The sequence below is a fragment of the Canis aureus genome, chromosome 12 (assembly GCF_053574225.1).
Source record: "Canis aureus isolate CA01 chromosome 12, VMU_Caureus_v.1.0, whole genome shotgun sequence".
Classification (NCBI taxonomy): Eukaryota; Metazoa; Chordata; class Mammalia; order Carnivora; family Canidae; genus Canis; species Canis aureus.
In genome coordinates, this window is record NC_135622.1 from 46750878 (window position 1) to 46773565 (window position 22688).

The window sequence follows — 22688 nt, forward strand, 5'->3', positions numbered from 1 at the left end:
AAAATTGATGCCTGAGCTGATGGGAGAGGTTTTCCAGACAAGAAACAACAGAAGCATATACTGAAGAGTAAAATAGCATGACAGCTTCAGGGAAAAGTACAGGCAATTCCTAATAACCAAAGGTCAACATTTATTTAACAAATTTATTTGAGCAATGCCAATTGCCAAGCACAGTTCTTGGCATTAGAGTTACGGCTGGTTCTCTTGGAGCTTATAGTCTAGTGGCCAAAGAGGAAACCAGATGTTAGCTAATAGTAGCCAGAAGCTTGGGTGATAATAAATACAGTAATAGTAATAGCAAACATCTGAGTGATAGGTACTATTTTAAGGATTAACCATTTAATTGTCATAGCATTTATGAGGGAAGTACTGTCCTTGATTCCACTTAACAGAAGGGGATGCTGTTGGTTAAGCAACTTGTCTGAGACTACACAGCTAATGAATGTCTTGTGTGAATTCTTGGATTCTTAACTGATTTATCACTAAGGTGAATGATAAATTCATTTGCCCTTACTCAGGTTTTTTTCACCTATTAGTAAACCTTTTAAAACTGTAGAATACTGTAGAGAATAATACAACATGTATGTTCCTATCATCCAGGATTAAATGTTAACAGTTTATTATAATTGTAGGGTTTTTTAAATTTTAAATTTTAAACATTTTTTAAAAAGATTTTATTCATTTGAGAGAGAGCATGAGGGGCTGGGGGAGAAGGAGAGGAAGAAGCAGACTCTGCTGAGCACGGAGCCCTATAATGTGGGGTTCGACCCCAGAACCCTGGGATCATGACCTGAGCCAAAGGCAGATGCTCAACTGACTGAGCCACCAAGGTGCCCCTGTAGTTCTTTTTTTAAAGAAAAAAGTTCTAGATAAGGTTGATGTCCTCTTCCTATCATTCCTTGGTCACATTCCTTTTCTTCTTCAAAGGGAGCTATTCTCATAACTTTGATGAACATTCTTTCCTGTCTGTTTTTAATTCATTTTTTGAGAAGGTAATAGTATGAGCACTGAAGACAGACTGAGTCTGAATCTTTAGTTATGTCCCTTCTTGGCTGTGGGACATGAAGCAAGTTACCTCACTTCCCTGCATGTCAGTTTATCTGTACATGGGGGGATAACTATAGCGCCAAGCCTGTGGTGGTTATTATGAAAATTATACATTTGAATCAACAAACACATTGTTGATCTGATTGATGACCCTAGAACAGTCCCAGGCACATGGTGTGTTGAGTATGTTTTAATCATTACTACTATAATTACTACTGTTTGTATGTATCCATAAAAATAGTTTGGGGGTTTCTTAAATGTACATAAATGGAATTATTTTACATCTTTAAATATTTATATATTTTTAATTTGGAAATGCATGTGTGTGGCTTTAAGAATAAAGTAATTCTAGAAGACTTGTTACAAAACCAGTTACCCCTGATGCCTCCTTCCACCCTTTCATCCCCCCAAAAGGAATAGTCTCCCCCAGAGCCAATTGTTTTCAACACTCTTAACTAATTATTTAGATATACATCTCTGTATTTCTAAGTGATATTCTTATGTGACTACTTCTTTACTTTCCAGTTTTTGCCTATATCTTGATTTCCCACCATGGAAGAGAATAGTCACACCTGTTCCCCATGTACCTCCATACTTGTTTTCTTATCCTTCCAGTTAGTTTTAATTTTTGTTAGATCAGTATTTATATTATTGCAACTATGTAAAAACTACCGACAGCCGAGATTTTCAGGATGCTGTAGTTTCCTTTCCTGTATACTTTTTTGTTAATAATAGTCTTTGTTAACAAAATAGTCTTTGTTGTTATTTGCCTAGTGTTATTAACAACTAATTTGTCCCTAAGTTCATCCCCAGCAATCCGCCTCTCTATTTAATATCTTCAGACATACCAGGTATTCTAGCATTTTATCATCCTGAGAAAGTTTCTACAGGAGCATTCTAACCTTTTTCATTGGAAAGTTGAAGGTCTTACATGGTGGTTTTCCTGGGATCTCCCTTCACTGCATTCCTTCACCTTTCTCTTCTTATTAACGTTTATATCCTGTGTTACTGTGTTACTGTCTGATTTTTTAAAAAAATATTTTTAAATTTATTAGAGAGAGAGAGAGCATGAGCAGGGGAGAGAGAAAACTTCAAGGAAACTCCCTGTTGAGCATGGAGCTAGATGCAGGGCTTGACCCTCCAACCCTGAGATCATGACCCAGGCCAAAAACCAAGAGTTGGTTGCTCAACTGACTGAGCCACCCAGGTTCCTCTATTTTGATTCTTGGTGCATTTTCTTGGTTTTGTTTTCCTTTCCTAAAGCTTTTAGAATCTTCACTTTAATGTTCTGGCTAGGTGTCTGTGCTAATGGGCCTCTCTGCTCTGAAAATTCATGTCCTTTAGTTCTGAGAAATTTTCCTGAGTTACTTCCTTATGATTTACTCAACTTGTTTTTTGTTGTTGATGATAGTAGTGGTGTGTTGGTCTCCATTTCTAGAATCACTGTTCTTTAGATAGAATTGACTCTCCTAGACCATTCTCTAAATTCTGTTTCCTTCCCAGTTTTTGTGTACTTAATTTGTTCAGAGCTGTTGTTCTCTAGATTTTTATTTTTTTCTCTAGATTTTTAAGTATCATTTTGTTCTTGTTTAATGAATGTAAAGTCAATCAGTCTCTCTTGAGGATATTAATAATTTTTTCTTTCTTGATTTTTCTTCTCCCTGCATAGATTCTCTACCTCTAAGTTGCTTTTCCTATTTGTTTTGGCCCGTTTGGTATCGCAGCTTTTCCTTAAATGTTTGGTAATTCTTTGCTATATACTCATGCTAGGGAGTGGAGGACTAAAAAGCTGCTTTCAAAACATAGTGTAAGAATATCCAGATGGCAGAGTAGCAGAGCCTTCTCTGGAAAATGCCATCAGCCTAACTGGAAGAAAGCTATAGATAGTAACACTGGGGATCCCCTCAGGAAACCAGCCAGCCAGATCACCTGACAAAGCTATGTAGATTGGAAATGATGAATACAAAGTTGAGTGTTGGCTACTTCAGTATCATTCTCTATTCTTTTAAGAACTGACCCTGAAATTTTGCAGCTTGCTTGAAGTTTCTTGGTGGGAATGCTTTTGTTATTAAATTATTTTTACAAACAAGTTTGAGGTTTTTGAATATATACATGTACTCCTTTTGTTTGCTCCCACCTTTGCCCTCTTAACCTCATTTTCTTTTTTTTTTTTCTTTTTTCTTTTTCATTTATTTATGATAGTCACACACACAGAGAGAGAGAGAGGCAGAGACATAAGCAGAGGGAGAAGCAGGCTCCATGCACCGGCAGCCTGACGTGGGATTCGATCCCGGGTCTCCAGGATCGCGCCCTGGGCCAAAGGCAGGCGCTAAACCGCTGCGCCACCCAGGGATCCCATTAACCTCATTTTCCTTTCATTAGGTCAGTATATTAGATCCAAGAACTCAAGGGAAATTAAAGTGTTCTTTGAAAGATATTACACTGATGCCTTTTACCCTTTTAGGAGCACCAGTTGTCTTTAGAGCACTTGGAGGTGATGGAGTCAGGTTTTCTCCTCACTTTGACTTCTATTAATGCAGCTACTTTCCTCACAGCACCTCTTGTGCAAGAAACAAATGATTGGTCTATGTAAGACCATGTGGGTTAATGGTCCTACCAGTAATGGCTAATATGGCAGGTCTGAAAGGCCACATACCAAAAGTCCGAAGACATTCTCATTTTCTTACTGTAATTTCTATTTCTTTCTGGAATTCTGGGTATCTAGAATTTTTTCAGGTTAGCATTTTGATTAACAGAAGAAGCATAGCTTCAGGGAAAGAAGTCCCTACCTAATCTTTTTGTATTTGTTCCTGATGACCTTTAAACCAAGAAAGATAAGGAAGACTGGACTGGATTTAAAAAGGTGAGTAAAGCAGAAAAAAGTTTAGTGTTACTCATATATATGTATGGGGGGGGGGAGAGAGAATACTTGATAGGTTAAAAGTTATCTTGGCCTTTTCCCTACTACTCATCTACTGGAGATAGGGAAGTTAGGAGTGTGACCATTCCATTCAGGTATCTGTGGCAACATTAAAAAATAAAAATTGGTTATAAAAGTAAGCTCTATGCCCAACATGGTACTCAAACTCATGACCCCAAGATTAAGAGTTGCATGCTCTACCAACTGAGCCAGCCAGGTGACCCTGTGACAACTTTTTTTTTTTTTTTAAGATTTATTTATTAGAGCAAGAGAGTGCATGGTGGGGAGGGGCAGAGGGAGAAGGAGAGAGAATCCCAAGCAGACAATGTGCTAAGCGCTGAGCTTGACTAAGGGCTCCATCTCACTGCCCTGAGATCAGGACCTGAGCTGAAACCAAGAGTCCATCACTCAACTGACTGTACCACCCAGGTGCCCCTACAACATTGTTTTTAATACCATGATGCATTATAGAGTAATTGCTGATAAGTTGCTAAGTAAGTATTAAATTTAAAAGGCCAACATTTTAATGAATTGTAAGGGTTTTGGAGGTAGGGGTCAAAAGTTGGTTTGGAAGACTGTGTGTGTGTGTGTGTGTGTGTGTGTGTGTGTGTGTATAAGCATGGTGGAAGATAAAACTGTATAGGTAGTTTGGGGTCTTGTGATGGAGGACCGGGCTAAAGGTATTTGTATTTTGACAATCTTGGAATGTTTTTGAACAGCACCATGACATGATGAAAATGAAAATTTAGAAGTACTGATTTGACAAGAATATGGAAAATAACTACTTCCTTTCAACAAGATATGTTGACTACCTACCATTTACTATAAGTATGTGCCAGGCACTGAAGTTACAAATCTAAGTAACATAGTCCTTGCCCTAGGAAATAACTACTCAGTAGAAGAAGATATATTAAGAAAACATTTTTTTCCTTTTTTTTTTTTTTTTTAATTTTGGTAAGTGCAATGACAGTGGTGTAGCTGGGGTGCTATCAGAGCATAGAGGAAGGAACTAACCCACCTAGGAATTCATGAGAGGGTTTTCTGGTTGGATGTGATAACAGCATCTCAAAAAATGAAGGAATATGGTAAAAAATTGGTGAACATTCCAGGCAGAGGGAACAGTGTAACAAAAGCATAGAAACAGAGGACAAACATGTTAGTTTCATACAACTATGGGCACTTCCCGTTTGCTGTATTCTAAAGCAATAAAAAAAGTGAAGTTAACAAGGACTTTGCATGCCTTTTCTTGTATTAAAGGTGAGAGATGCTGCAGGCCTGAGCAAGGTCAGTTGTGGTAGGGTTGGTGAGAAAGGGATGGTTTCTTCTAGAAAATGTAGGGGTAAAATCATTAGAACTAAGTGATTGGATTTCAGGGACAAAGATAAAGGAGAAGCCTTAAATTGCATGTAGATTTCTGTCTGGGCATTCAGGAAGATTAGTAGCACTATTAACTGAGAATGGACAGGGGAGAGTAGCAAAGCTGGAGTAAAGGCAGTATGGGACAGTTCAACACCTAGGTCCAGCAGACATTTAGGTAAATATATCTGAAGCATAGGAGAATTCAGAGCTACAGACTTTTTGGGGTTAGCTGCTGTAAGTGTTGTTCCAAACACAAGTGTGCATCAGACATGGGTGCTTCTTTGAAGCAAAATGAAAATGGTTCATAGAGGAGCAGTAATATTTAAGCTGCAGTAGAGAATGTCTTACAAAGGAGATTGATCATAACTTCTCAAAGGTTAGACAGCCAAGAGTAGTCTCACAGAACTCAAGGAAGAGAGAATTTATGTTCAAAATTACCAATATCTAATGCTCCAGTGAAGGCTATTTAAATATGTACTAAAACCTTGCCAGTAGATATGACAATTTGGTGATCTTTGTTTGGTGTCAGGAAAAAGGGAAGGAGTGAGAGCGTAACCAGAAAGGTACACAGAGTTGAGGGACGGATTTTGATATTTATATACTGAAGGTGATGAAAGCAGCTAACCCTTCCTGAAAATGTTCTGGATTCCAGGCCTTCTTCCAAGGGCTTTCCATATATTAACTCATTTACTCCACACAGCAACCCTATGAAGTAGATACTGTTTTCCTCATTTTACTGAGGAGAGTTAATCACAGAGAAATGGTTACATGACTAACAACTGGTAAAAGAGCAGAATGAGAATTTGAACCCTGGAATTCTGACACATAGCTCCATTATTTACCACTGTCTCTGTAGAATGGTGGGGTTTGTAGATATGGAGAAGAGGAGTGATCTTAATGGATCAAGATCAGAAAAGACTGGAGGGGGGATAAAGTCAGGAACATAGGTGGGAGTTTTGGTCTTGAACAAGAGTAAGGATATTTTATTCTTGAAGACCAGAAACCAGGGCTACAGGTGGAGGTGGTAAGTTTGGGGGTGTGAGGGTCCAGGAATTGTGAAATTTAGGAATTTAATCATATCAAACTTTTCCCTCTCAAATACATATTTATCATTAGACTTATACCTTTTTATTATAAAACATAATACAGATAAGGAAAACTGCTGAAAACAAATGGATAGCTTATCATGAACTATTATTAAGATGTAAACACCATCCAGGTGAAAGAAATTGTCAGCCAATCCAGAAACTTTGTGCTCCATTCCAATTAAAACGCTCTTTTTCTCCCAAAGTGCTACCAGTATCTTAACACTTACGGTAATGTTTTTGGTTTTCCTAACAGTTTTAGCACCTGTTCTAAGTTCTACATTTAAGTTTGTCCTGCCTTTTTACTCCTTTGTCTTTTAAATCTTAACCTACAGATTCTTCCTCAATCTCTGTTTTTCCTTGCCATTAATATGATGAAGAAACCAGGTTTTGACCTTTGAATTTCCAAGTCTGGATTTTGCTGATTGAATACCTATGGTGAGGCTCACATGTTCACTTGGGTTTTTTTTTTTTTTTTTTTTTTTTTTTAATTTCCTATAAACTGGTACTTGGATCTAGAGTTGTGCTAATAAGGTAGCCCCTAGCCACATGTGCCTATTGAACACTTGAAATATGGCTACTCCAAATTGAGATGTTGGCTATAAGTGTAAAATGCATACTTACCTTAAAGATTTATTATAAAAATAATATGAAATATCACTCATAATTTTATATTGACTGAATATTGAAATGATACTTTGGATATATTGGGTTAAATTTCCACCTAGTTCATTTTACTCTGTAATGTGGTTAACTAGAAAATTTAAATACATATGTGGTCTATATTGTGTTTCTGTTGGGCAGCACTGATCTAGAGGCTTATTCAGATTCCAGTTTTATTATTTTTTCAAGACTACTTCATAAATAAGAGTGTGTTCTTTTGTTAGGAGGCACGTAGTATCTGGTTATTGTCTTTCTTGTGATATCATTGGTGATTGATACTAAATGCTTAGATAACTTAATTCATTAGAGTTTGCGAAATTCTGAGTTCTAATGAAATCACTCCCTACTCATTTATTATTGCCTTATCTATTATCTGGTTATCCAGGTAGGATTAATGGTTGATTCATTATCTTTATTAACCAGTTTTAAAAATGAATGATCTTCCTACTCAAAAGTGATGAATTAGTTTTCTTTGTATAATTATGAATTCATAGCTTTGAACATATTTGATATAGTTTAGTGCATTGCCCTTATTAGGCTTATTACTAAAATGGCCTGTGGGAACCTTTTCAAGTTGGTTCCTGAGCCCTTTTGACACAACCCTACTAGTCTTTGTTTACTTTTAGATTCAACTTTATCTGTAGTGATACCCTTTTTTGGTACCTGAAATTGACAGTTTGTATCTTCTTTTTATTGATCAATCTGTTTTTACTCATCTTTTCAAAAAAAACTAGTTTTTGGTTTCATGGACTTTTTCCTATTTTTTTTTTCATTTTCTTTTTTAGTTTTCTGATTTCTTAAATTCCTTTCTTCTGTTTTATGTAGTTTCTTAAATGGGGAGTTTAGATTATTGGTTTGAGGTTTTTTTAAAATATAAAGATGTACTGTTAAAAATTTATAAGCAATGTTTTAGTGGCATCCAACACATTTTGATATGTTGTATTTTCTTTTTTATTCATTTAAAAATATTTTCTACTTTACTTTGAAACTTCCTCTTTGACTCCTAGGTTATTTAAGTGTATGTTGTTTAATTTTCAAGTATTTGGGATTTCCCAGATTTTGTGTTGGTTTCTCATTTAATTCTGTTGTGGTTAAAGAACATACTTTGTATTATTTTAATTCTTTTACATTTATTCTGATTTTTTTGGTTATCTAGCATATGATCTATCTTGGTTTGTTTTTTTTTTAAAGGTGCACATGTATCTTTCTCTCTCTCTCTCTTCCTATCTCTCTATTTCTGTATCTATCTCTCTGTCTATCTCTACATTCAACGTGGGGCTTGAACTTGAATTCAGGACCCCAGATCAAGAGTTGTGAGATGTACCGACTGAACCACTCAGGTGCCCCCTGATACATATTATACATATTATAACTAAAGTCCATAGTTTACATTAAGGCTCAATTCTTTGTATTGTACATTCTATGCATAGGTTTTGACAAATGTATGACATATATTCATCACTACAGCATCATTAAGAATCATTTCACTGCCCTGAAAACCTCCTGTGCTCCACCTATTAATTCTTTGCTCCCTCCATGGCAACCACTGATCTTTTTATGGTCTCCATAGTGTTTTCTTTTCTAGAATGTCGTGGAGTGAAAATTATGTAGTATGTAGCCTTTTCAGATTGGCTTCTTCTTTTACTCAGCAATATGCACTTAAAGATCTCTCATGTCTTCTCGTGGCTTGATAACTCCCCCCCCCCTTTTTTTTTTAAACACAATAACATCCATTGTATGGATGTACCATTGAATGGATAACAGTATATTATCTGTTAGCCTATCGAAGGACATCTTGGTTGCTTCCAAGTTTTGGCAGTTTTGAATAAAGCTGCTATAAATATTCATGTGCAGGTTTCTGTGTGAACATAAGTTGGCAATTCATTTGGTAAATACCAAATATTGTGATTGCTGGATTATATGGAAAGAGTATGTTTAGTTTTGTAAGAAACTGCCAAACTGTCTTCCAAAATGGCTGTGCTATTTTACATTCACACCAGCAACAAATGAGAGTGAATACCTGATGTTCCATAACCTCCCTAGAATTTGATATCGTCAGTGTTTTGGCCTAACAGGTGTGTAGTAGTATCTTGTTGTTTTCTTTCTTTTTCTTTTTCCTTTCTTTTTTCTTTTCTTTTCTTTCTTTCTTTTTTTTTCTTTTTTTTTGAGAGAGAGAAAAAAAAGCATAGGGTTGGTGGGGAGGAGCAGGGGAAGAGGGATAGAGTAGTGGGGGGGAGAGAGAGAGACACAGAGAGAGAGAATCTTAAGAATGTTCCATGCTGAGCTGAGGTGGGGCTCAATCTCACCACACTGAGGTCATGACCTGCGATGAAATTAAAAGTCAGAAACTTACCAACTGAACCATCCAGATTTTGATTTGCAGCTCTCTAATGCTGTGGTATTGAGCATCTTTTTATATGTTTATTTATCATCTTTATATGGGAAAATGTTGGTTTAAATTTTTTGTCTTTTTAAAATGAGTTGTTTCCGTATTGTTAGGTTTTTAAATTTTTAAAAAAATTTTATTTATCTATTTGAAAGCGAGATTGAGGGGGAGAGCATGTGCGGTGGGGAGGAGGTGGAGGGAGAGGGAGAAGCAGACTCACCCTCAGTCCACTGAGCAGGGTGCCCAATGCGGGGGCTTGATCCCAGGACCCTGAAATCATGACCTGTGCTAAAGGCAGACACTTAACCAAATAAGACACCCAAGTGCCCCTGAGTTTTGTTTTTTTTTTAAATACCTTATTATTAAGTCATCTCTACTGTACACCCATCGTGAGATTCAAATCTACAACCCCAAGATCAAGAGTGGCATGCTCTACCAACTAAGCCAACTGAGCCTATATTGTTGAGTTTTAAGAGTTCATTGTATACTTTGGATAGCAATCCTTTATCAGAGGTGTATTTTGCAAAACTTTCATCCCAGTCTGTGGCTTATCTTTTCATTCTCTTAACTGTGTCTCTGTCACTTTACTTTGAATTTCTCGGTATTATTATATTTTTAGTAAGTTTCTTTTAGAAAGCTGTATCTTTTTACTTTTTTTTTTCCAAAAAAACTCACAATCTCTGTTTTTAAATTGGGATATTTATTTACACTTAATGTAATTTTTTAAAATTGTAAAATACACATAAAATTTAACATCTTAACCATTTTTATTTTTTTATTTATTTTTTTTGGGGGGGAATTAACCATTTTTAGGTATACAATTAATGGTATTCAGTATATTCACAGTGTTGTGCAGCTATCATTATTATCCACCTCCAGAACTTTTTTTAAGAAAATATTTTATTTATTCATTTATTTTAGGGAAAGAGAGTGTGTAAGCAAGTGTGAGTAGGGGAGGGTCAGAGAGAGAGAGAATCTCAAGCAGACTCCATGCTGAGCACAGAGCCAATTGGGGCTTGATCTCATGACCCTGAGATCATGACCTGAGCCGAAATCAAGAGTCAGACACTTAACTGACTGAGACACCCCTCCAGAACTCTTTATCTCGGAAAATTGAAACTCTACTTATTAAGGAACAACTCCTTTCCCTCCTTTTGACAGCCTCTGGCAACTGCCATTTAACTTTCTATTTCTGAATTTGACTACACTAGGCACCTCATATAAGTGGAATCGTACTCTATATGTCTTTTGTAACTGGCTTATTTCACTTAGCCAGAATTTCCTTTCTTTCTGAGGTTGAATACTATTTCATTGTATGTACATATCCCTTTTAAAAAATCCATTAATATATTGATGGTTTCCTGGGTTGCTTCCACCTTTTGGCTGTTGTGATTAATGCTATGAATAGGGGTGTACAAATATCTCTTTTGAGTCTCTGCTTTTAATTCCTTTTGGTATATCCTGAGAAGTGGAATTGCTGGGTCATATAGTAATTCTATTTTTAGTTTTATGAAGAACCACCATTCTGTTTAATATCGTGGTTGCACCATTTTCCATTCCCCCCAACAGTGCAAGAAGGTCTAATTCCTTCCCATTCTCCTCAACCCTTGTTGTTTTCTGTATCAATTGATAGCTGCCATCCTAATGAGTGTGAGGTAGTTTATACTCAATGTAATTGTGGATGTGTTTGGATTTAACGCTGTCATTTTATTTTTCTCTTTTCTTTTTGTCTCCTCTTTTTTATTTCTCTACTTCCTCTTTCTTGGAGTCTTTTGGACTATTTAAATACAGTTTAGTATATAATTTTATTTATTTTTAGTATATCATTTTAATGTATCTGTTGGTAAGACAGACTTTGCAGATGCAAGGAAAAAACGTTCTTCCCTGGAGCTCCAGGAAGGAACACAAGTCTTTGACACCTTGATTTTAGGTCATTAAGGACCATTGTTTACTTCTGGCCTCCGGAGTTATAGGATAGTACATTTGTGTTATCCTAATTCACTAAATTTACAATAATTTCTTAACAGCAGCAATAGGAAAATGATATAGCTCCACATATGCACCATTCAGAAGCTGGTCTAGGAGGATGTGGGGGTGATCCACATCACAGTTTGCTCTCTGTTGATTTGGGTTAGCTCCTGAGTGTGTGCAACTTGCGATTTCTTTTTTTTTTTTTTTAAGATTTTATTTATTTATTTATGAGAGAGAGAGAGAGAGAGAGGCAGAGACACAGGCAGAGGGAGAAGCAGGCTCCATGCAGGGAGCCCGACATGGGACTTGATCCCCCGTCTCCAGGACCACACCCTGGGCTGAAAGCGGCGCTAAACCCCTGAGCACCCGGGCTGTCCCAACTCGGGATTTCATACAGCAATCATTCTCCTGCTCCTTTCTTTTTATTTATGATAGTCACACACAGAGAGAGAGAGAGAGATGCAGAGACACAGGTAGAGGGAGAAGCAGGCTCCATGCACCGGGAGCCCGATGTGGGATTCGATCCCGGGTCTCCAGGATCGTGCCCTGGGCCAAAGGCAGGCGCTAAACTGCTGCGCCACCCAGGGATCCGTCCTGCTCCTTTCTCTTTGAGATCTTCTCCCACACTTTTGGGTTCCTAAGAGCCCCCTTTCCTGGTGGTCTGGCTGGAAAGAGAGAAAAGAAGCTTCAGGGATATGCCCATTATCTTTGTCATTGCTGCCATGGGTTTAGGTCTGGAGAGTCCAGAGAGAGCATTTTTCTTCTGTAATTCTCGCTGCCCTGGAGTGTGATCCAGGACACACAGGAAATAAAAGGCAAACCCAGGAACTCAGCACTGTTTGGGTCATTGTGTGAGTGCTGCATTTCCTGCCCAGTTCACCTGCTTTATGTATTTTGCAGAGTCCTTAGGTAATTGCTTTTCCAGGACTTCTGGGTGTAATCAGTGAGAGAGGGGATGCAAGGAGGGGAGGGGGTAGAGTGTGGTCACTGAATCTTAACCAGAACGAGAAATTCTTTCATTTCTTTATTACTTTAAGAAATTGCCTGTCTTTTTTACCTTCTGTTTGTCATAAGGCATTACCTAATGTTTTTTATTAACTCGTAAGTTCTTCCTACTTTAGTGTACATTTCTAACGTGATCTTTTTTTCCCTTCTAATTCTAATCTTCTCTGTAGGATTCCAATTTTAGTATATGTGCTGCTGAAGCACTCTAATTCTTCCTGAGTTATTTCATATCCTTTGTGAGTTTTTCTAATTCTGGTTTATATTGTTCTTTCATTCTTCCATTATTGTTTTGTGTCCTTTAGCTTGTTTTGAAATAGTAGGTCATAGTTTTCTTGTATTCTTTGGCATGTCTTTCTGGAGGGCTTTTATTACCTATAGGGGGTAGCCTTCTCCTTTTAAAGCTTTTTCTTATAATATATGGGATTTTCCCTCAAGCCTTTTGTTGCTCACTTTTATATGAAATTTTCTTGAACTTTTAGAAGGAAGCTTGAATTTCACAGTGTTAGAGCTCTCTCTTCTGTTATGTTTGTGAAGTGTTTAAATACAGGACTGCTTACTTTCTGAAATCTCTTGACTTTGTTCCTCTCCCCTACTTTTATCTGGGTCTCTCTTTTGTCCCTGTGCTGTTCAGTTTAGACTGTATCCCTAGTAGCTTTGTCCATATGGGATGTGGTCCTGAAAGGGGGCTGGCATTGCCTTTGAGGATTCACAAGGCTCCCATTACCTTCCCCTCACCTGAAGACTAGAGTTTGCAAGGCTTCTTGGACTGAGATGCTCTGAGCTCTGCCCCCACCTCTCCAGTGAGTGTCTGTAGGGGTTCCTAATTCTATTAGTTGCCCCAGGCTCTCTTCACATATGGACCACAGTCTCAAAGGTGTTAGTGGTTTGATTCTACACACTTGGGATTGGGAGTTCCAGACCTTCCTTGTCACCTAGTTTTGTTTTTAGATGTTATCCATGAGTCTATGAATTTTCCATCATGATTTCTCTGTTTTTAATGGGCTGTTGAGAAAGATTCAAACAACGGTACTGCCATTGCACCATCCTCCACCTCAGTTGTTTTTATACAGAGTCATGCTCATGTGCTAAGAATGAGGGGTTCTATGTATGAAATGCAAGGGGGAGGAGAGCTGCTGGAGGTTTGCTGTAGTCACTGATGGAAATAGGGAGCTCTTCAGGAACGATGAGAATAAGGTAAACTCACAGGTGAGAGTGGGGAGCATGTTCGAGTCATGGTACCAGCCCATGTGAATGTGGGTTTTTTTTCTCTGGTAGGTATCACCCCAAATGAAGCCTCAGGGGAGGCTGACACCTGGATTAGGATTACAGTTAGGATTATAGTTTTGCCTTGTTGGTCTGGTCCAAGGACTGAAACATCAAGTGGTTGAGATAACTTTTGGGAGGGGAATTTTGTTCCTGGGTATGGGTGGACGTGAGATCAGAGTAACCAGGGTAGGGCTGTGAACTTGGACAAGGGAAAGGATCTGGGAACTGAAAATCTGTAATGAAACTAAAGAGCAAATACAAAAGGGGAATCATGTGAATGTGCTCGATGGAGACTGTTGTCAGAGCTGGAATTGGAAGATTTCATAGGTCAGATACAGGTTAAAAAAAAAAGAGAAGAGTCTAGAAACAGGTGCAATTTCATATATTTGATCCCTATAAGTTATCAAATGCTCTGGAATTTCCAATTTCTCAACAAATGGTGAAATCAGTTGGCATTACTCTACAATTGTCATAGGAGCTTGAGAGCCACAAGTAAAACCACAGGCTTAAAAAAAAAACTTTAGAACTATTAATAAAAACACATGAATAGTCTGAATCATGTGTCTGTGGCTATCTACACAGAGCACAGAGCTTTTCTAATGTTCTCATTATGACAACAAAGCAAAATTAATTTTGATATGAAATAACATTATTTCTAAACATTGCATATAGTTACTTTGCTTATAGCATAAAATTCCTTGGGAAAGTGTTGGAAATTAATTACAAATTTCTATTTTAGCATTTTAATGAGTGCAAAGTATTTTAACAGACTTTGCAACAAAATATCCTTTTAAAAAGAAAAGTGACAATCCACAAGTAGCATTGTACTTAATACGTTACTGAAATAAAGGTTATTGGTGGTGGGAAGAAATTACTTCATATATTTAGAAGAAACATCAGTAAGCTGTCAGTTTTGTCGTTTACCAGAGTTTAATAAGGAAATTTCTTTAATAAGATAATGTTTAAAATGGAGTTGGTTGCAAAGAAAGGAGTAATTAATTGCCTATCACACTATAAAAAATCAGTTTCACATGTTTGGAATGTTTCTTTACACTAATTTCCACATCGTTTGAACTTAAATATGTATACAAAGAATCAAAAAAGCAAAATATCATCAAAACGCATTTTTTCCCACATGCTTAAGATTTTATAGCTGGAATTGGATGGAAATTTATCTCACTATTAACACAAATGTTAATATAAAAAATACTTAATAGAATTTTTGTTTTAATAGATTTTAATAAGAATATTGGAATTTGAAAGTTTTTAATTTTCAGTGTTGATGGGACAAGTGATGATTTCTCTGTTCCCTGATCTCTGATGCAGTCAGTCCCCTTGTTGAGAAGACTGTCATGTTGTTCAAAATAAATTAATAAAGTACAAAATGCCCGAGAATCTTTTCCAGAAATTGTCAGGTCACACATTTGCAACTATCTAGTTGTGTGGATATGTGGTTGGGTATTTTCGTTGGGTAGAGAGGTTATAGTGTGATTGTTTACTTTAATCTTTTTATATTCCAGCATGAGAGATGCTGAAGTCTTTTTGGTGCTTAGAAAATTGCAGTGAAACATATTTTGCAGTATTCAGAAAAAGGATTTGTTGAGTTTAAAGAATACTGATCTGCTAATTTATAAAAATATCAATTTTAAGAAATACTTTGAGAATTCTAAATCAATTTGCTTCTGAATCTTTCACAATATTACCTTTACTCTGTGCATCTTTCAAAGGTGAGGGTCAGATGTATTGACCCCAGGATCCCATGTGACTATGTGCGTGCCCAGGGGTGGGGAGGGGCAGAGGGAGAGAGAGAATCCCAAGCAGTCTCCACATCCAGCAGGGAGCCTGATACAGGTCTTTTTTAAAGATTTTTTTTTTAATTTTTATTTATTTTATGATAGTCACAGAGAGAGAGAGAGAGGCAGAGACACAGGCAGAGGGAGAAGCAGGCTCCATGCACCGGGAGCCCGACGTGGGATTTGATCCCGGGTCTCCAGGATCGCACCCTGGGCCAAAGGCAGGCGCTAAACCGCTGCGCCACCCAGGGATCCCACTGATACAGGTCTTGATCTCAGGACCCTGAGATCATGACCTGAGACGAAATCAAAAGTCAGATGCTTAACCAACTGAGCCTCCTAGGTGCCCCTTGTGTCATAATTTTAGAAGAGAAGTTTTCTAGATTTGGGGGTAGGGGGGTGGGAGGCAATTTGTGGCCAAATACATTTGGAAAACACTTGCTTTGTGTATCCACTTTCGTAAAGTTGGAATGAATGCTAGTCTGTTTTTGACTCTGAGAAGTTCCATAGTAAAGAAACCTGTTTAACCTTGTTTAACCTAGCATTTCCCAAATTAATTTAGTCTCAAAACCTTGCACAGTATACAAAAGTTTATAGCAGCGTTATTTGTAATTATTAAAATGTGGAAGCAAGTCAAATGTCCATTGGCTGATGAATGGATAGACAAAATGTATCCATTTAAAAAAAATTTTAGGTAATCTCTCTGCCCAATGTTTGGCTTGAACTCATGACCCTGAGATCAAGAATCATGTTCTCTACCAACTGAACTAGCCAGGTGCCCCAAAATGTATCCATATTTTTATATATGTCCATTTAATATACTCACTCAGTGGAGTATTATTTGGCCATAAAAAGGAATGAAATACTGATACACACTATAACATAGGGGAATCTGAAGAACACTATGCTAAGTGAGAGAAGCCAGAGACAGGAGACCATACATCACATGATAACATTTGTATGATGTGTCCATAATAGACTAATTCCTAGAAACAAAGTAGATCAGTGGTTGCCATGAACTGGTGAAGAGTGACTGCTAAGGGATTGGGGTTTCATTTTGCTAAGGTGAAAATGTTCTGCAATTAGGTAGTGGTGATGGTAACTCAACTCTGAATATACGAAAAGCCACTGAATTGTATGCTTTAAAAGGGTGAATGTTATCATAGCCAAGTTATGTCAAAAGGCTGTTATTTGATGAATACATAAGAAAGAGTCTACACCAACAACTAGGTAAGAAGTCAGGAGGGCTTAAAATAAGGTAGTGGGATGGAGAGGTAGGAGAGAGAGAGTGGAGGGGTGACCTGTAGAGCTCCAAAGACTGATTTCTACCAACGAGGATGCAAAGTCTCCAGGCCGAAACTCTGAGGAGGCAGGCTGATGGGTCCCCTGGCGCACAGGCTTGCACTATCAGTGGCTAGCTTCCCCGAAAATGATGGAATTCCACACATGTGGTAAATAAAAATGCTTGGACAAAAACTGTTGCTTCTTTAGTCATCTGTAGACAAGAGGGATGGTCAAAGCAGTGCACAGAATCATAGCCTTGCCTTTATACTTTCCATAACTCAAAATATTTTTCATGCTGCCAGTAGAGGTTGAGTAATCTGGCTGTCTCTGCTCGTCAGGGTGAGGTGCTCTGTGGGGCAAGGTAAGAGGCCGTGGCCCTTGCCTGCTGAGGACGTAGTCTTACTGACCTAGTATGATCCACTCAAAGGCTCTCCTCACCTTTCATGAGGAAAGACACGGAAGTGACCTGCCAAATGCTACATAGAGGGCAACAGAGCACATAGGTTTGAGATTTGGGATGGTAAGCATAGATTTTTGGGTTGTCTAGTTTTTGCCATCATGTGGTAAAGGCAGACTTTTTGGAGTTGACTTCACATTTTAGTCAGCCCCTTGACCTAGGTGGGGGGGAACACTTTAACCTACCTCTTGAATGCCAAGGTCATGATTATGCCCTTTATAGCCGAGGATGGTGCAGCCAACAGTGGGCTGTTTTTCCCTTTTCTTAACTCTCCCAGGCTGAGATTGTGGTCGGTAAGAATGTTAGGAACCCCTTAAAGAGTCCTTTACAGAGTGAAGGCTCTCAGGAGGAGTTTCAAATGAGGCAGCAATGGATGTCTAATGTATCAGTGGACTCTTTTCCTTTCCCTAGAACCATTTCCTGCATAAAGTCAAAGCCTTCAGTGGAGGAGCCAGTGTGTTGCTGAGATTCTTACTAGGCAAAGGGAAAATTGCTTCCCAAGAGGACCATGTCTAACACAGAGCAGCATGTCTGTTCTATTAACGGAATTCTTCTTAGTAGAGATTTCTGAGGTAGCTTGGGGTGGGGGTGGGGAGATGGAGTCTTAGTCTTGGAGTCTTAAGAGCTACATAAGTCTCGTCTGCCATGTGATGTAGCACAGGCTCTCTGGAGTCTCACTGAGTGGGGTTTGAGTGCCAATGTGCCTTAGACCAACTCTGTTTCATGTCTGGAACCTGTGCAGCAGGGATAGCCATCTGCAATATTGTTGGGAGGATTGGATGCGATAATGTATGGAAAATACTTGGGGTATGGCACAACTATTACTGCATACAGGTCACTTAACTTTTCTAAGATTGTTTCTTCCTCAGGAGTGAAGATGATGCCCTGTGACTTTTAGGGTAGTTGAGAGGATAAAATGAGATAATATATGCAATTATGCTATACCAATACGTGATTGAGATTTAATTAGAGAAGCCCTTCAAGGATCTTGGTAACCCATTCCAGAGTTTTAGTGCTAGTACGTTTATCCTTATGCTGAACTAGAATTTTTCCTTCTTTGTTATTATCCTTTTCATCTCACTTGGCCTTCTAAGAACACAAAAGAGTTCATTTGTTTCATGAAAATCTTCATGCACTGAAAGATATATTCCATTTGCCTTTAACCTTTAGGTTTTTTTTTTTTAACCTTTAGGTTTAAAAAAATATTATTACTGTAAATTTTCTTATCTGTAATTCTTTGTTGTTTTATTCTAAACTCTCTAACTTTTCCATTGCTTCTGACAGCCAAAATAAGAAATGATCTTTGAGAGTTTCTCAGACTAAAATATAGAGGGAAGTTTACTTTCTATCCTCAATTCCTCGTTAAAATATCTATATCTTTTATTATAAAAGTAACATTTCTTTATATACATTTTGGAGAAGAGGGAAGGAAAGTTGCCCACAATTGCATCAGTACAATTAATAGTTTTATGACTATATATCTGGTTATTTTTATGTACATATTTTATGTATATCTTTGTAGTTTATATATCTTTGTACATATCTTACATAATCGCAATCATATACAAATATGAATCTTACAATGTTTATATTGCTGCTTGTCTTTAGCACCTAACCCATAGAATTATAAGGATTCAATGCTCTAAGTGCTTACCACAGTGTCTGGCATAAAGTTAGTGTCAATAGGTTGGAATTAGTTATTATATGACATTTTTCTGATGGGTACCCAAAAGTGGATTTACTGGGTCAGATACTTTTTGCACTCTTGATAATGTCACCTTACACATTGCTTTCTAGAAGCCATTTCAGTTTATAAAGCACTTGGCATTAAAAAGTCTCGTCGCTCCTCGTCAGCACTTGGAGCTCCCCCGGTACCTCCCCACTTTGTTTTTAGGTTTGGGAAGGTAATTTAGTAGGTAAAGATAATACCTCATTATTTAAGTGTCATTATTTCATAACTACCAATGTTGAACTTGTCTTACATTTACTAGCTAATGTTCCCTCTTGTAGAGTCTGTCTATGACTTATTTAACAATTGGAATCACTTAACGTTTTCTTATTGAATTATGTAGGCTCTTTAATAAAGATATTAATCCTTTGTCATATGGACTGCAAATATTTTTCTTGACTGTTTTCTTCTTATTTTGGCTATGATTTTTAAAAATTCATACATGCACATACACAGACGCACACACACACATACACATAATGTGATCCATCTCCTATGTGCCTGACCCTTGCCAGGTCTGATGGTAGTACCTTGAGTCCAATGAGAGACTCCTCCCATAGTTACACGGGCTCCTGATACAGTGGTCACACATGTCTTTTATGGTGAAAGTACACAGACTCTTCATAGGCCCAGAGAACACTTTTCCCTTGATTTGGGGAAACAGAAGAAAGGAGCTAACAACTATTGCTTGGTTTTAATAACAGGTTATGTTTCAACTCTTCATGATTGGAATCTTCAAACATTCTCCATCCTTTCCTCTAGGATTGGTGTTTCTGAGGATACTATTTCAGATATTTATTTGGCAAGTAAGTATATGGTCTACCCATCATAGGCTTCAGCTGAGTCCTCTGAAGAGGACTCCCACCTACCCTGATCTACCTTCTTCACATCTTTTCTTGCAAGAAGATGCTAGGTCGTAATGACATTTGGGGACTGAGGGCACGGGGCTCTTCACATGGATGAAATGCTGGTGAATCTACCTTCTACTACTACCCTGTTAAATTTAAACTTCTTTCCCTGTAAGAGAGTGAGCAATCCTACCTGGCACCCAGGAAAGCCTTGTGTGGATATCCTTAGGAGAACAAATTGGGTCTGTATGTTCCCTTGCTAAGGAGTGCTGTCCTTTCTCATCATCAAGATCTGCACTAATGTCTATAATAGAGCCCAGATGGCTGATGTGTGAGAGCAGGAGCAGGCCTCCATGGGGTTTCTCCTCACTGTGGCCAGGGTGGTGGCACACAAAGGCATTCCATTGGCTTCTGAGTCTAGATCTATAAATATATTTATTATAATATAACAAGAACTTAACAATAAACATATACTATGTACAATACCATTACAGAGAACCCTGTTTTATATCATTCACAGAAATAGCCAGTTTTGCTCCAGTGTGATAAATGAGGAGAGAAACGGAATTTCAATGTCATCTGTGTTGAGTCTTGCTGACCACTAACACCTCCTTTGGAGGCAGATGCACACCAAACGCTAACATTAGCCCTGCCCCAGGCAGTTAGAATTTTGTGCTCCGGTCCTTGGGTTCACACTTGCACCCTGTTTGACATAAATACTTTAAATGACATACAATGTATGTAGTTTTGTGCTTATTACTTTTTAAAAGAATAAATAATATTAAAAACTGCATAACGAAGCTCGGTATCTTGTCCAAGTGGGAGTCACACTTGTAGTGCTAAAAGTTGATGCCCGACATTAGAATCGGAATTTTGTGTCATTAAATACCGAAAGATGGAAAGCATGTCCTGTCCTTTTCTCCTTAGAAATGGTTTTTATCATGAAATGACGGCAAGTTGACTTCCCAGATATAAAAATGGTAAATGCGTATTTGGTACCAACTTCAACTAAACAGCGCAGTGGCGGCGGCTCTCTTCTTGCCCTGGAATGGAAACTGATCACCGCGTGAGGTTTGAGGGTCTGAGGACTGGCAGGAAGGCCTTTCTGTCATGAGCCACGGTGTGACCTTCCTCCTGGCTTCCCTTTCTCTGGTTAATATGCTACAGGAAGAGTGATTCTGCTCATGCCCCCTCAGGCCTTGGCTGTCATGGCTCGCCTACGAAGGCTGTCCCCATCCTGAGAGCTCTTGTGGCAGGTGCCTTAATATATAGCTATAAATATCAAAAATAGTCTCCTGTGCTTTGTAGACATTTATTCTCCCTCCCTCCCTTCTTCCCTTCCCACCCGGCCTGGGTCCTCAGCTTTACCTCATGGAGGGAGCTGGACTGGTGTCATGAGCCAGAACTGGTTTCCTTCTAGAACAGAATCTTCTTTGACAATGCCTCCATGAGGCACAGCTCTTATGGGGGCTGTCTGGGAGTTACATTTTTTAAAAAATAAAATGAGGGCATTCAGCCCCCACCCAGGAGAGATCCTCTATTCTGCACATAGAAAAAATTAGAGCAAATGCCCCTCTCTGGCACTACCTACAAAGAGCTTTGGGAATTCCCGCATTATCCTCTCATGGCCTCCTCCTTCTCTCAGTACTTAAAAATAGCCTTTTTGTTTATCAAGAAAATGCCTTGGAAATCTAAATAATTCATATCGGACAAGAGAAAACTAGCACAGTCACCTGTCCTCCAGCAAAAATGTGGTAGAAAAACCTGTGAAGGACAAAAGGTTCTCCCAGCTGTCCCTAGGCTGCCCCTGCACTGCCACTCCAGCCACACACATCTGGCTCTGCATGGGTGGCTGGACTTCTCTTCGGCCCGGCGGGGACCAGGAGCCTCCTAGGCCTTGTGCCGCCCAGTATTGTCCCTTCTCTTCTATCGGCCACGGAAAAGTGTAGATTGGTTAAAAACAAAAGTAGGAATCAAAGTGATAAGGACACTTTGATCTTATTCCAAGAGAGCCTGACACCTAATATTGTCATAGGATAACTGATCTACGGTTCTTTAGGGATCAGGCTTGCTCTGCAGGAAGGAAAAATCAGCTTCTCTCTCCCAGTCGAAAAATATGTGAAACTCTATTGCACCGGGCAGAGTGAGCGCCTCCATTCAGAGCAAGTGCCTTTGCAGGAGCCCCCAGGCCCAGCTCCTCGGATGGTTGTGGTTCCTGCTGCTCGGAGCACTGTGCTCCCGTTTCCCCCAAAGGCGAGGATGATTTTCTACATTCAATGTAGAGAGTATTCAAAATGTTTAGCGCAGTGATTCCCTTGATTGTGTCTATCAGCCTCTTATTGATGTTGCTGAACATTGATCATTGTGAGTAGCATCTGCCTCACCAGACTCATCCAGTCTCGTCGCGGGCTTTCTGCTGACGTCAGCCGCTTTGAATATATTTCTTTATCACGACGCAGCCGTGTCTGAACACAGGGCAGGGCATGTGGGGTAGTAGCGTCCATGTGTTGGTCGCGGGCTCGTAGGCTTCCATGTTGCCCAGGGCAGGCCCCTCACTGCTAACAATGCCTCCAGTTGCATAAATCTTGCCATCAAGCACCACGGCGCTGCCGGGGAAAGTGGGGAGAGAATTAGCCACTTAACTTCCAGCTTGGGCCTGGAGATGGATTCTTTTTGTTTTTGTTATTTTTTTAAGATTGTATTTATTCATGAGAGACACACAGAGAGAGGCAGTGACACAGGCAGAGGGAGAAGCAGGCTCCCCATGGGGAGCCCGATGCAGGACAGGATCCCAGGACCCTGGGATCACGTCGTGAGCCAAAGGGAGATGCTCAACCACTGAGCCACCCAGGTGCCCCTGGAGATGGATTCTTAA

The 22688-nt window shown here is 38.9% G+C and overlaps 1 protein-coding gene and 1 long non-coding RNA gene across 4 annotated transcripts in view; one reads left to right on the forward strand and one right to left on the reverse strand.

Annotated features, from left to right (window-relative positions):
* The first annotated feature begins 3920 nt into the window (after positions 1 to 3920).
* Positions 3921 to 21085, forward strand: LOC144281150 (uncharacterized). 2 transcript variants are annotated; one of them, XR_013349593.1, is made up of 3 exons: positions 3921 to 6350; positions 6747 to 6849; positions 19670 to 21085. It is a non-coding gene; the product is annotated as an uncharacterized LOC144281150 (long non-coding RNA). The 2 variants fall into 2 exon arrangements; XR_013349592.1 differs by having other exon boundaries at positions 20334 to 21085.
* Positions 20230 to 22688, reverse strand: part of KLHL29 (kelch like family member 29) — a 305917-nt gene continuing 303458 nt past the window's right edge. For both annotated transcript variants that reach the window (XM_077843976.1, XM_077843978.1), the window contains one exon: positions 20230 to 22419. In XM_077843976.1, the coding sequence (XP_077700102.1) occupies positions 22236 to 22419 (184 nt within the window). In that variant the 3' untranslated portion in view covers positions 20230 to 22235. The remainder of the gene's footprint in view (positions 22420 to 22688) is intronic.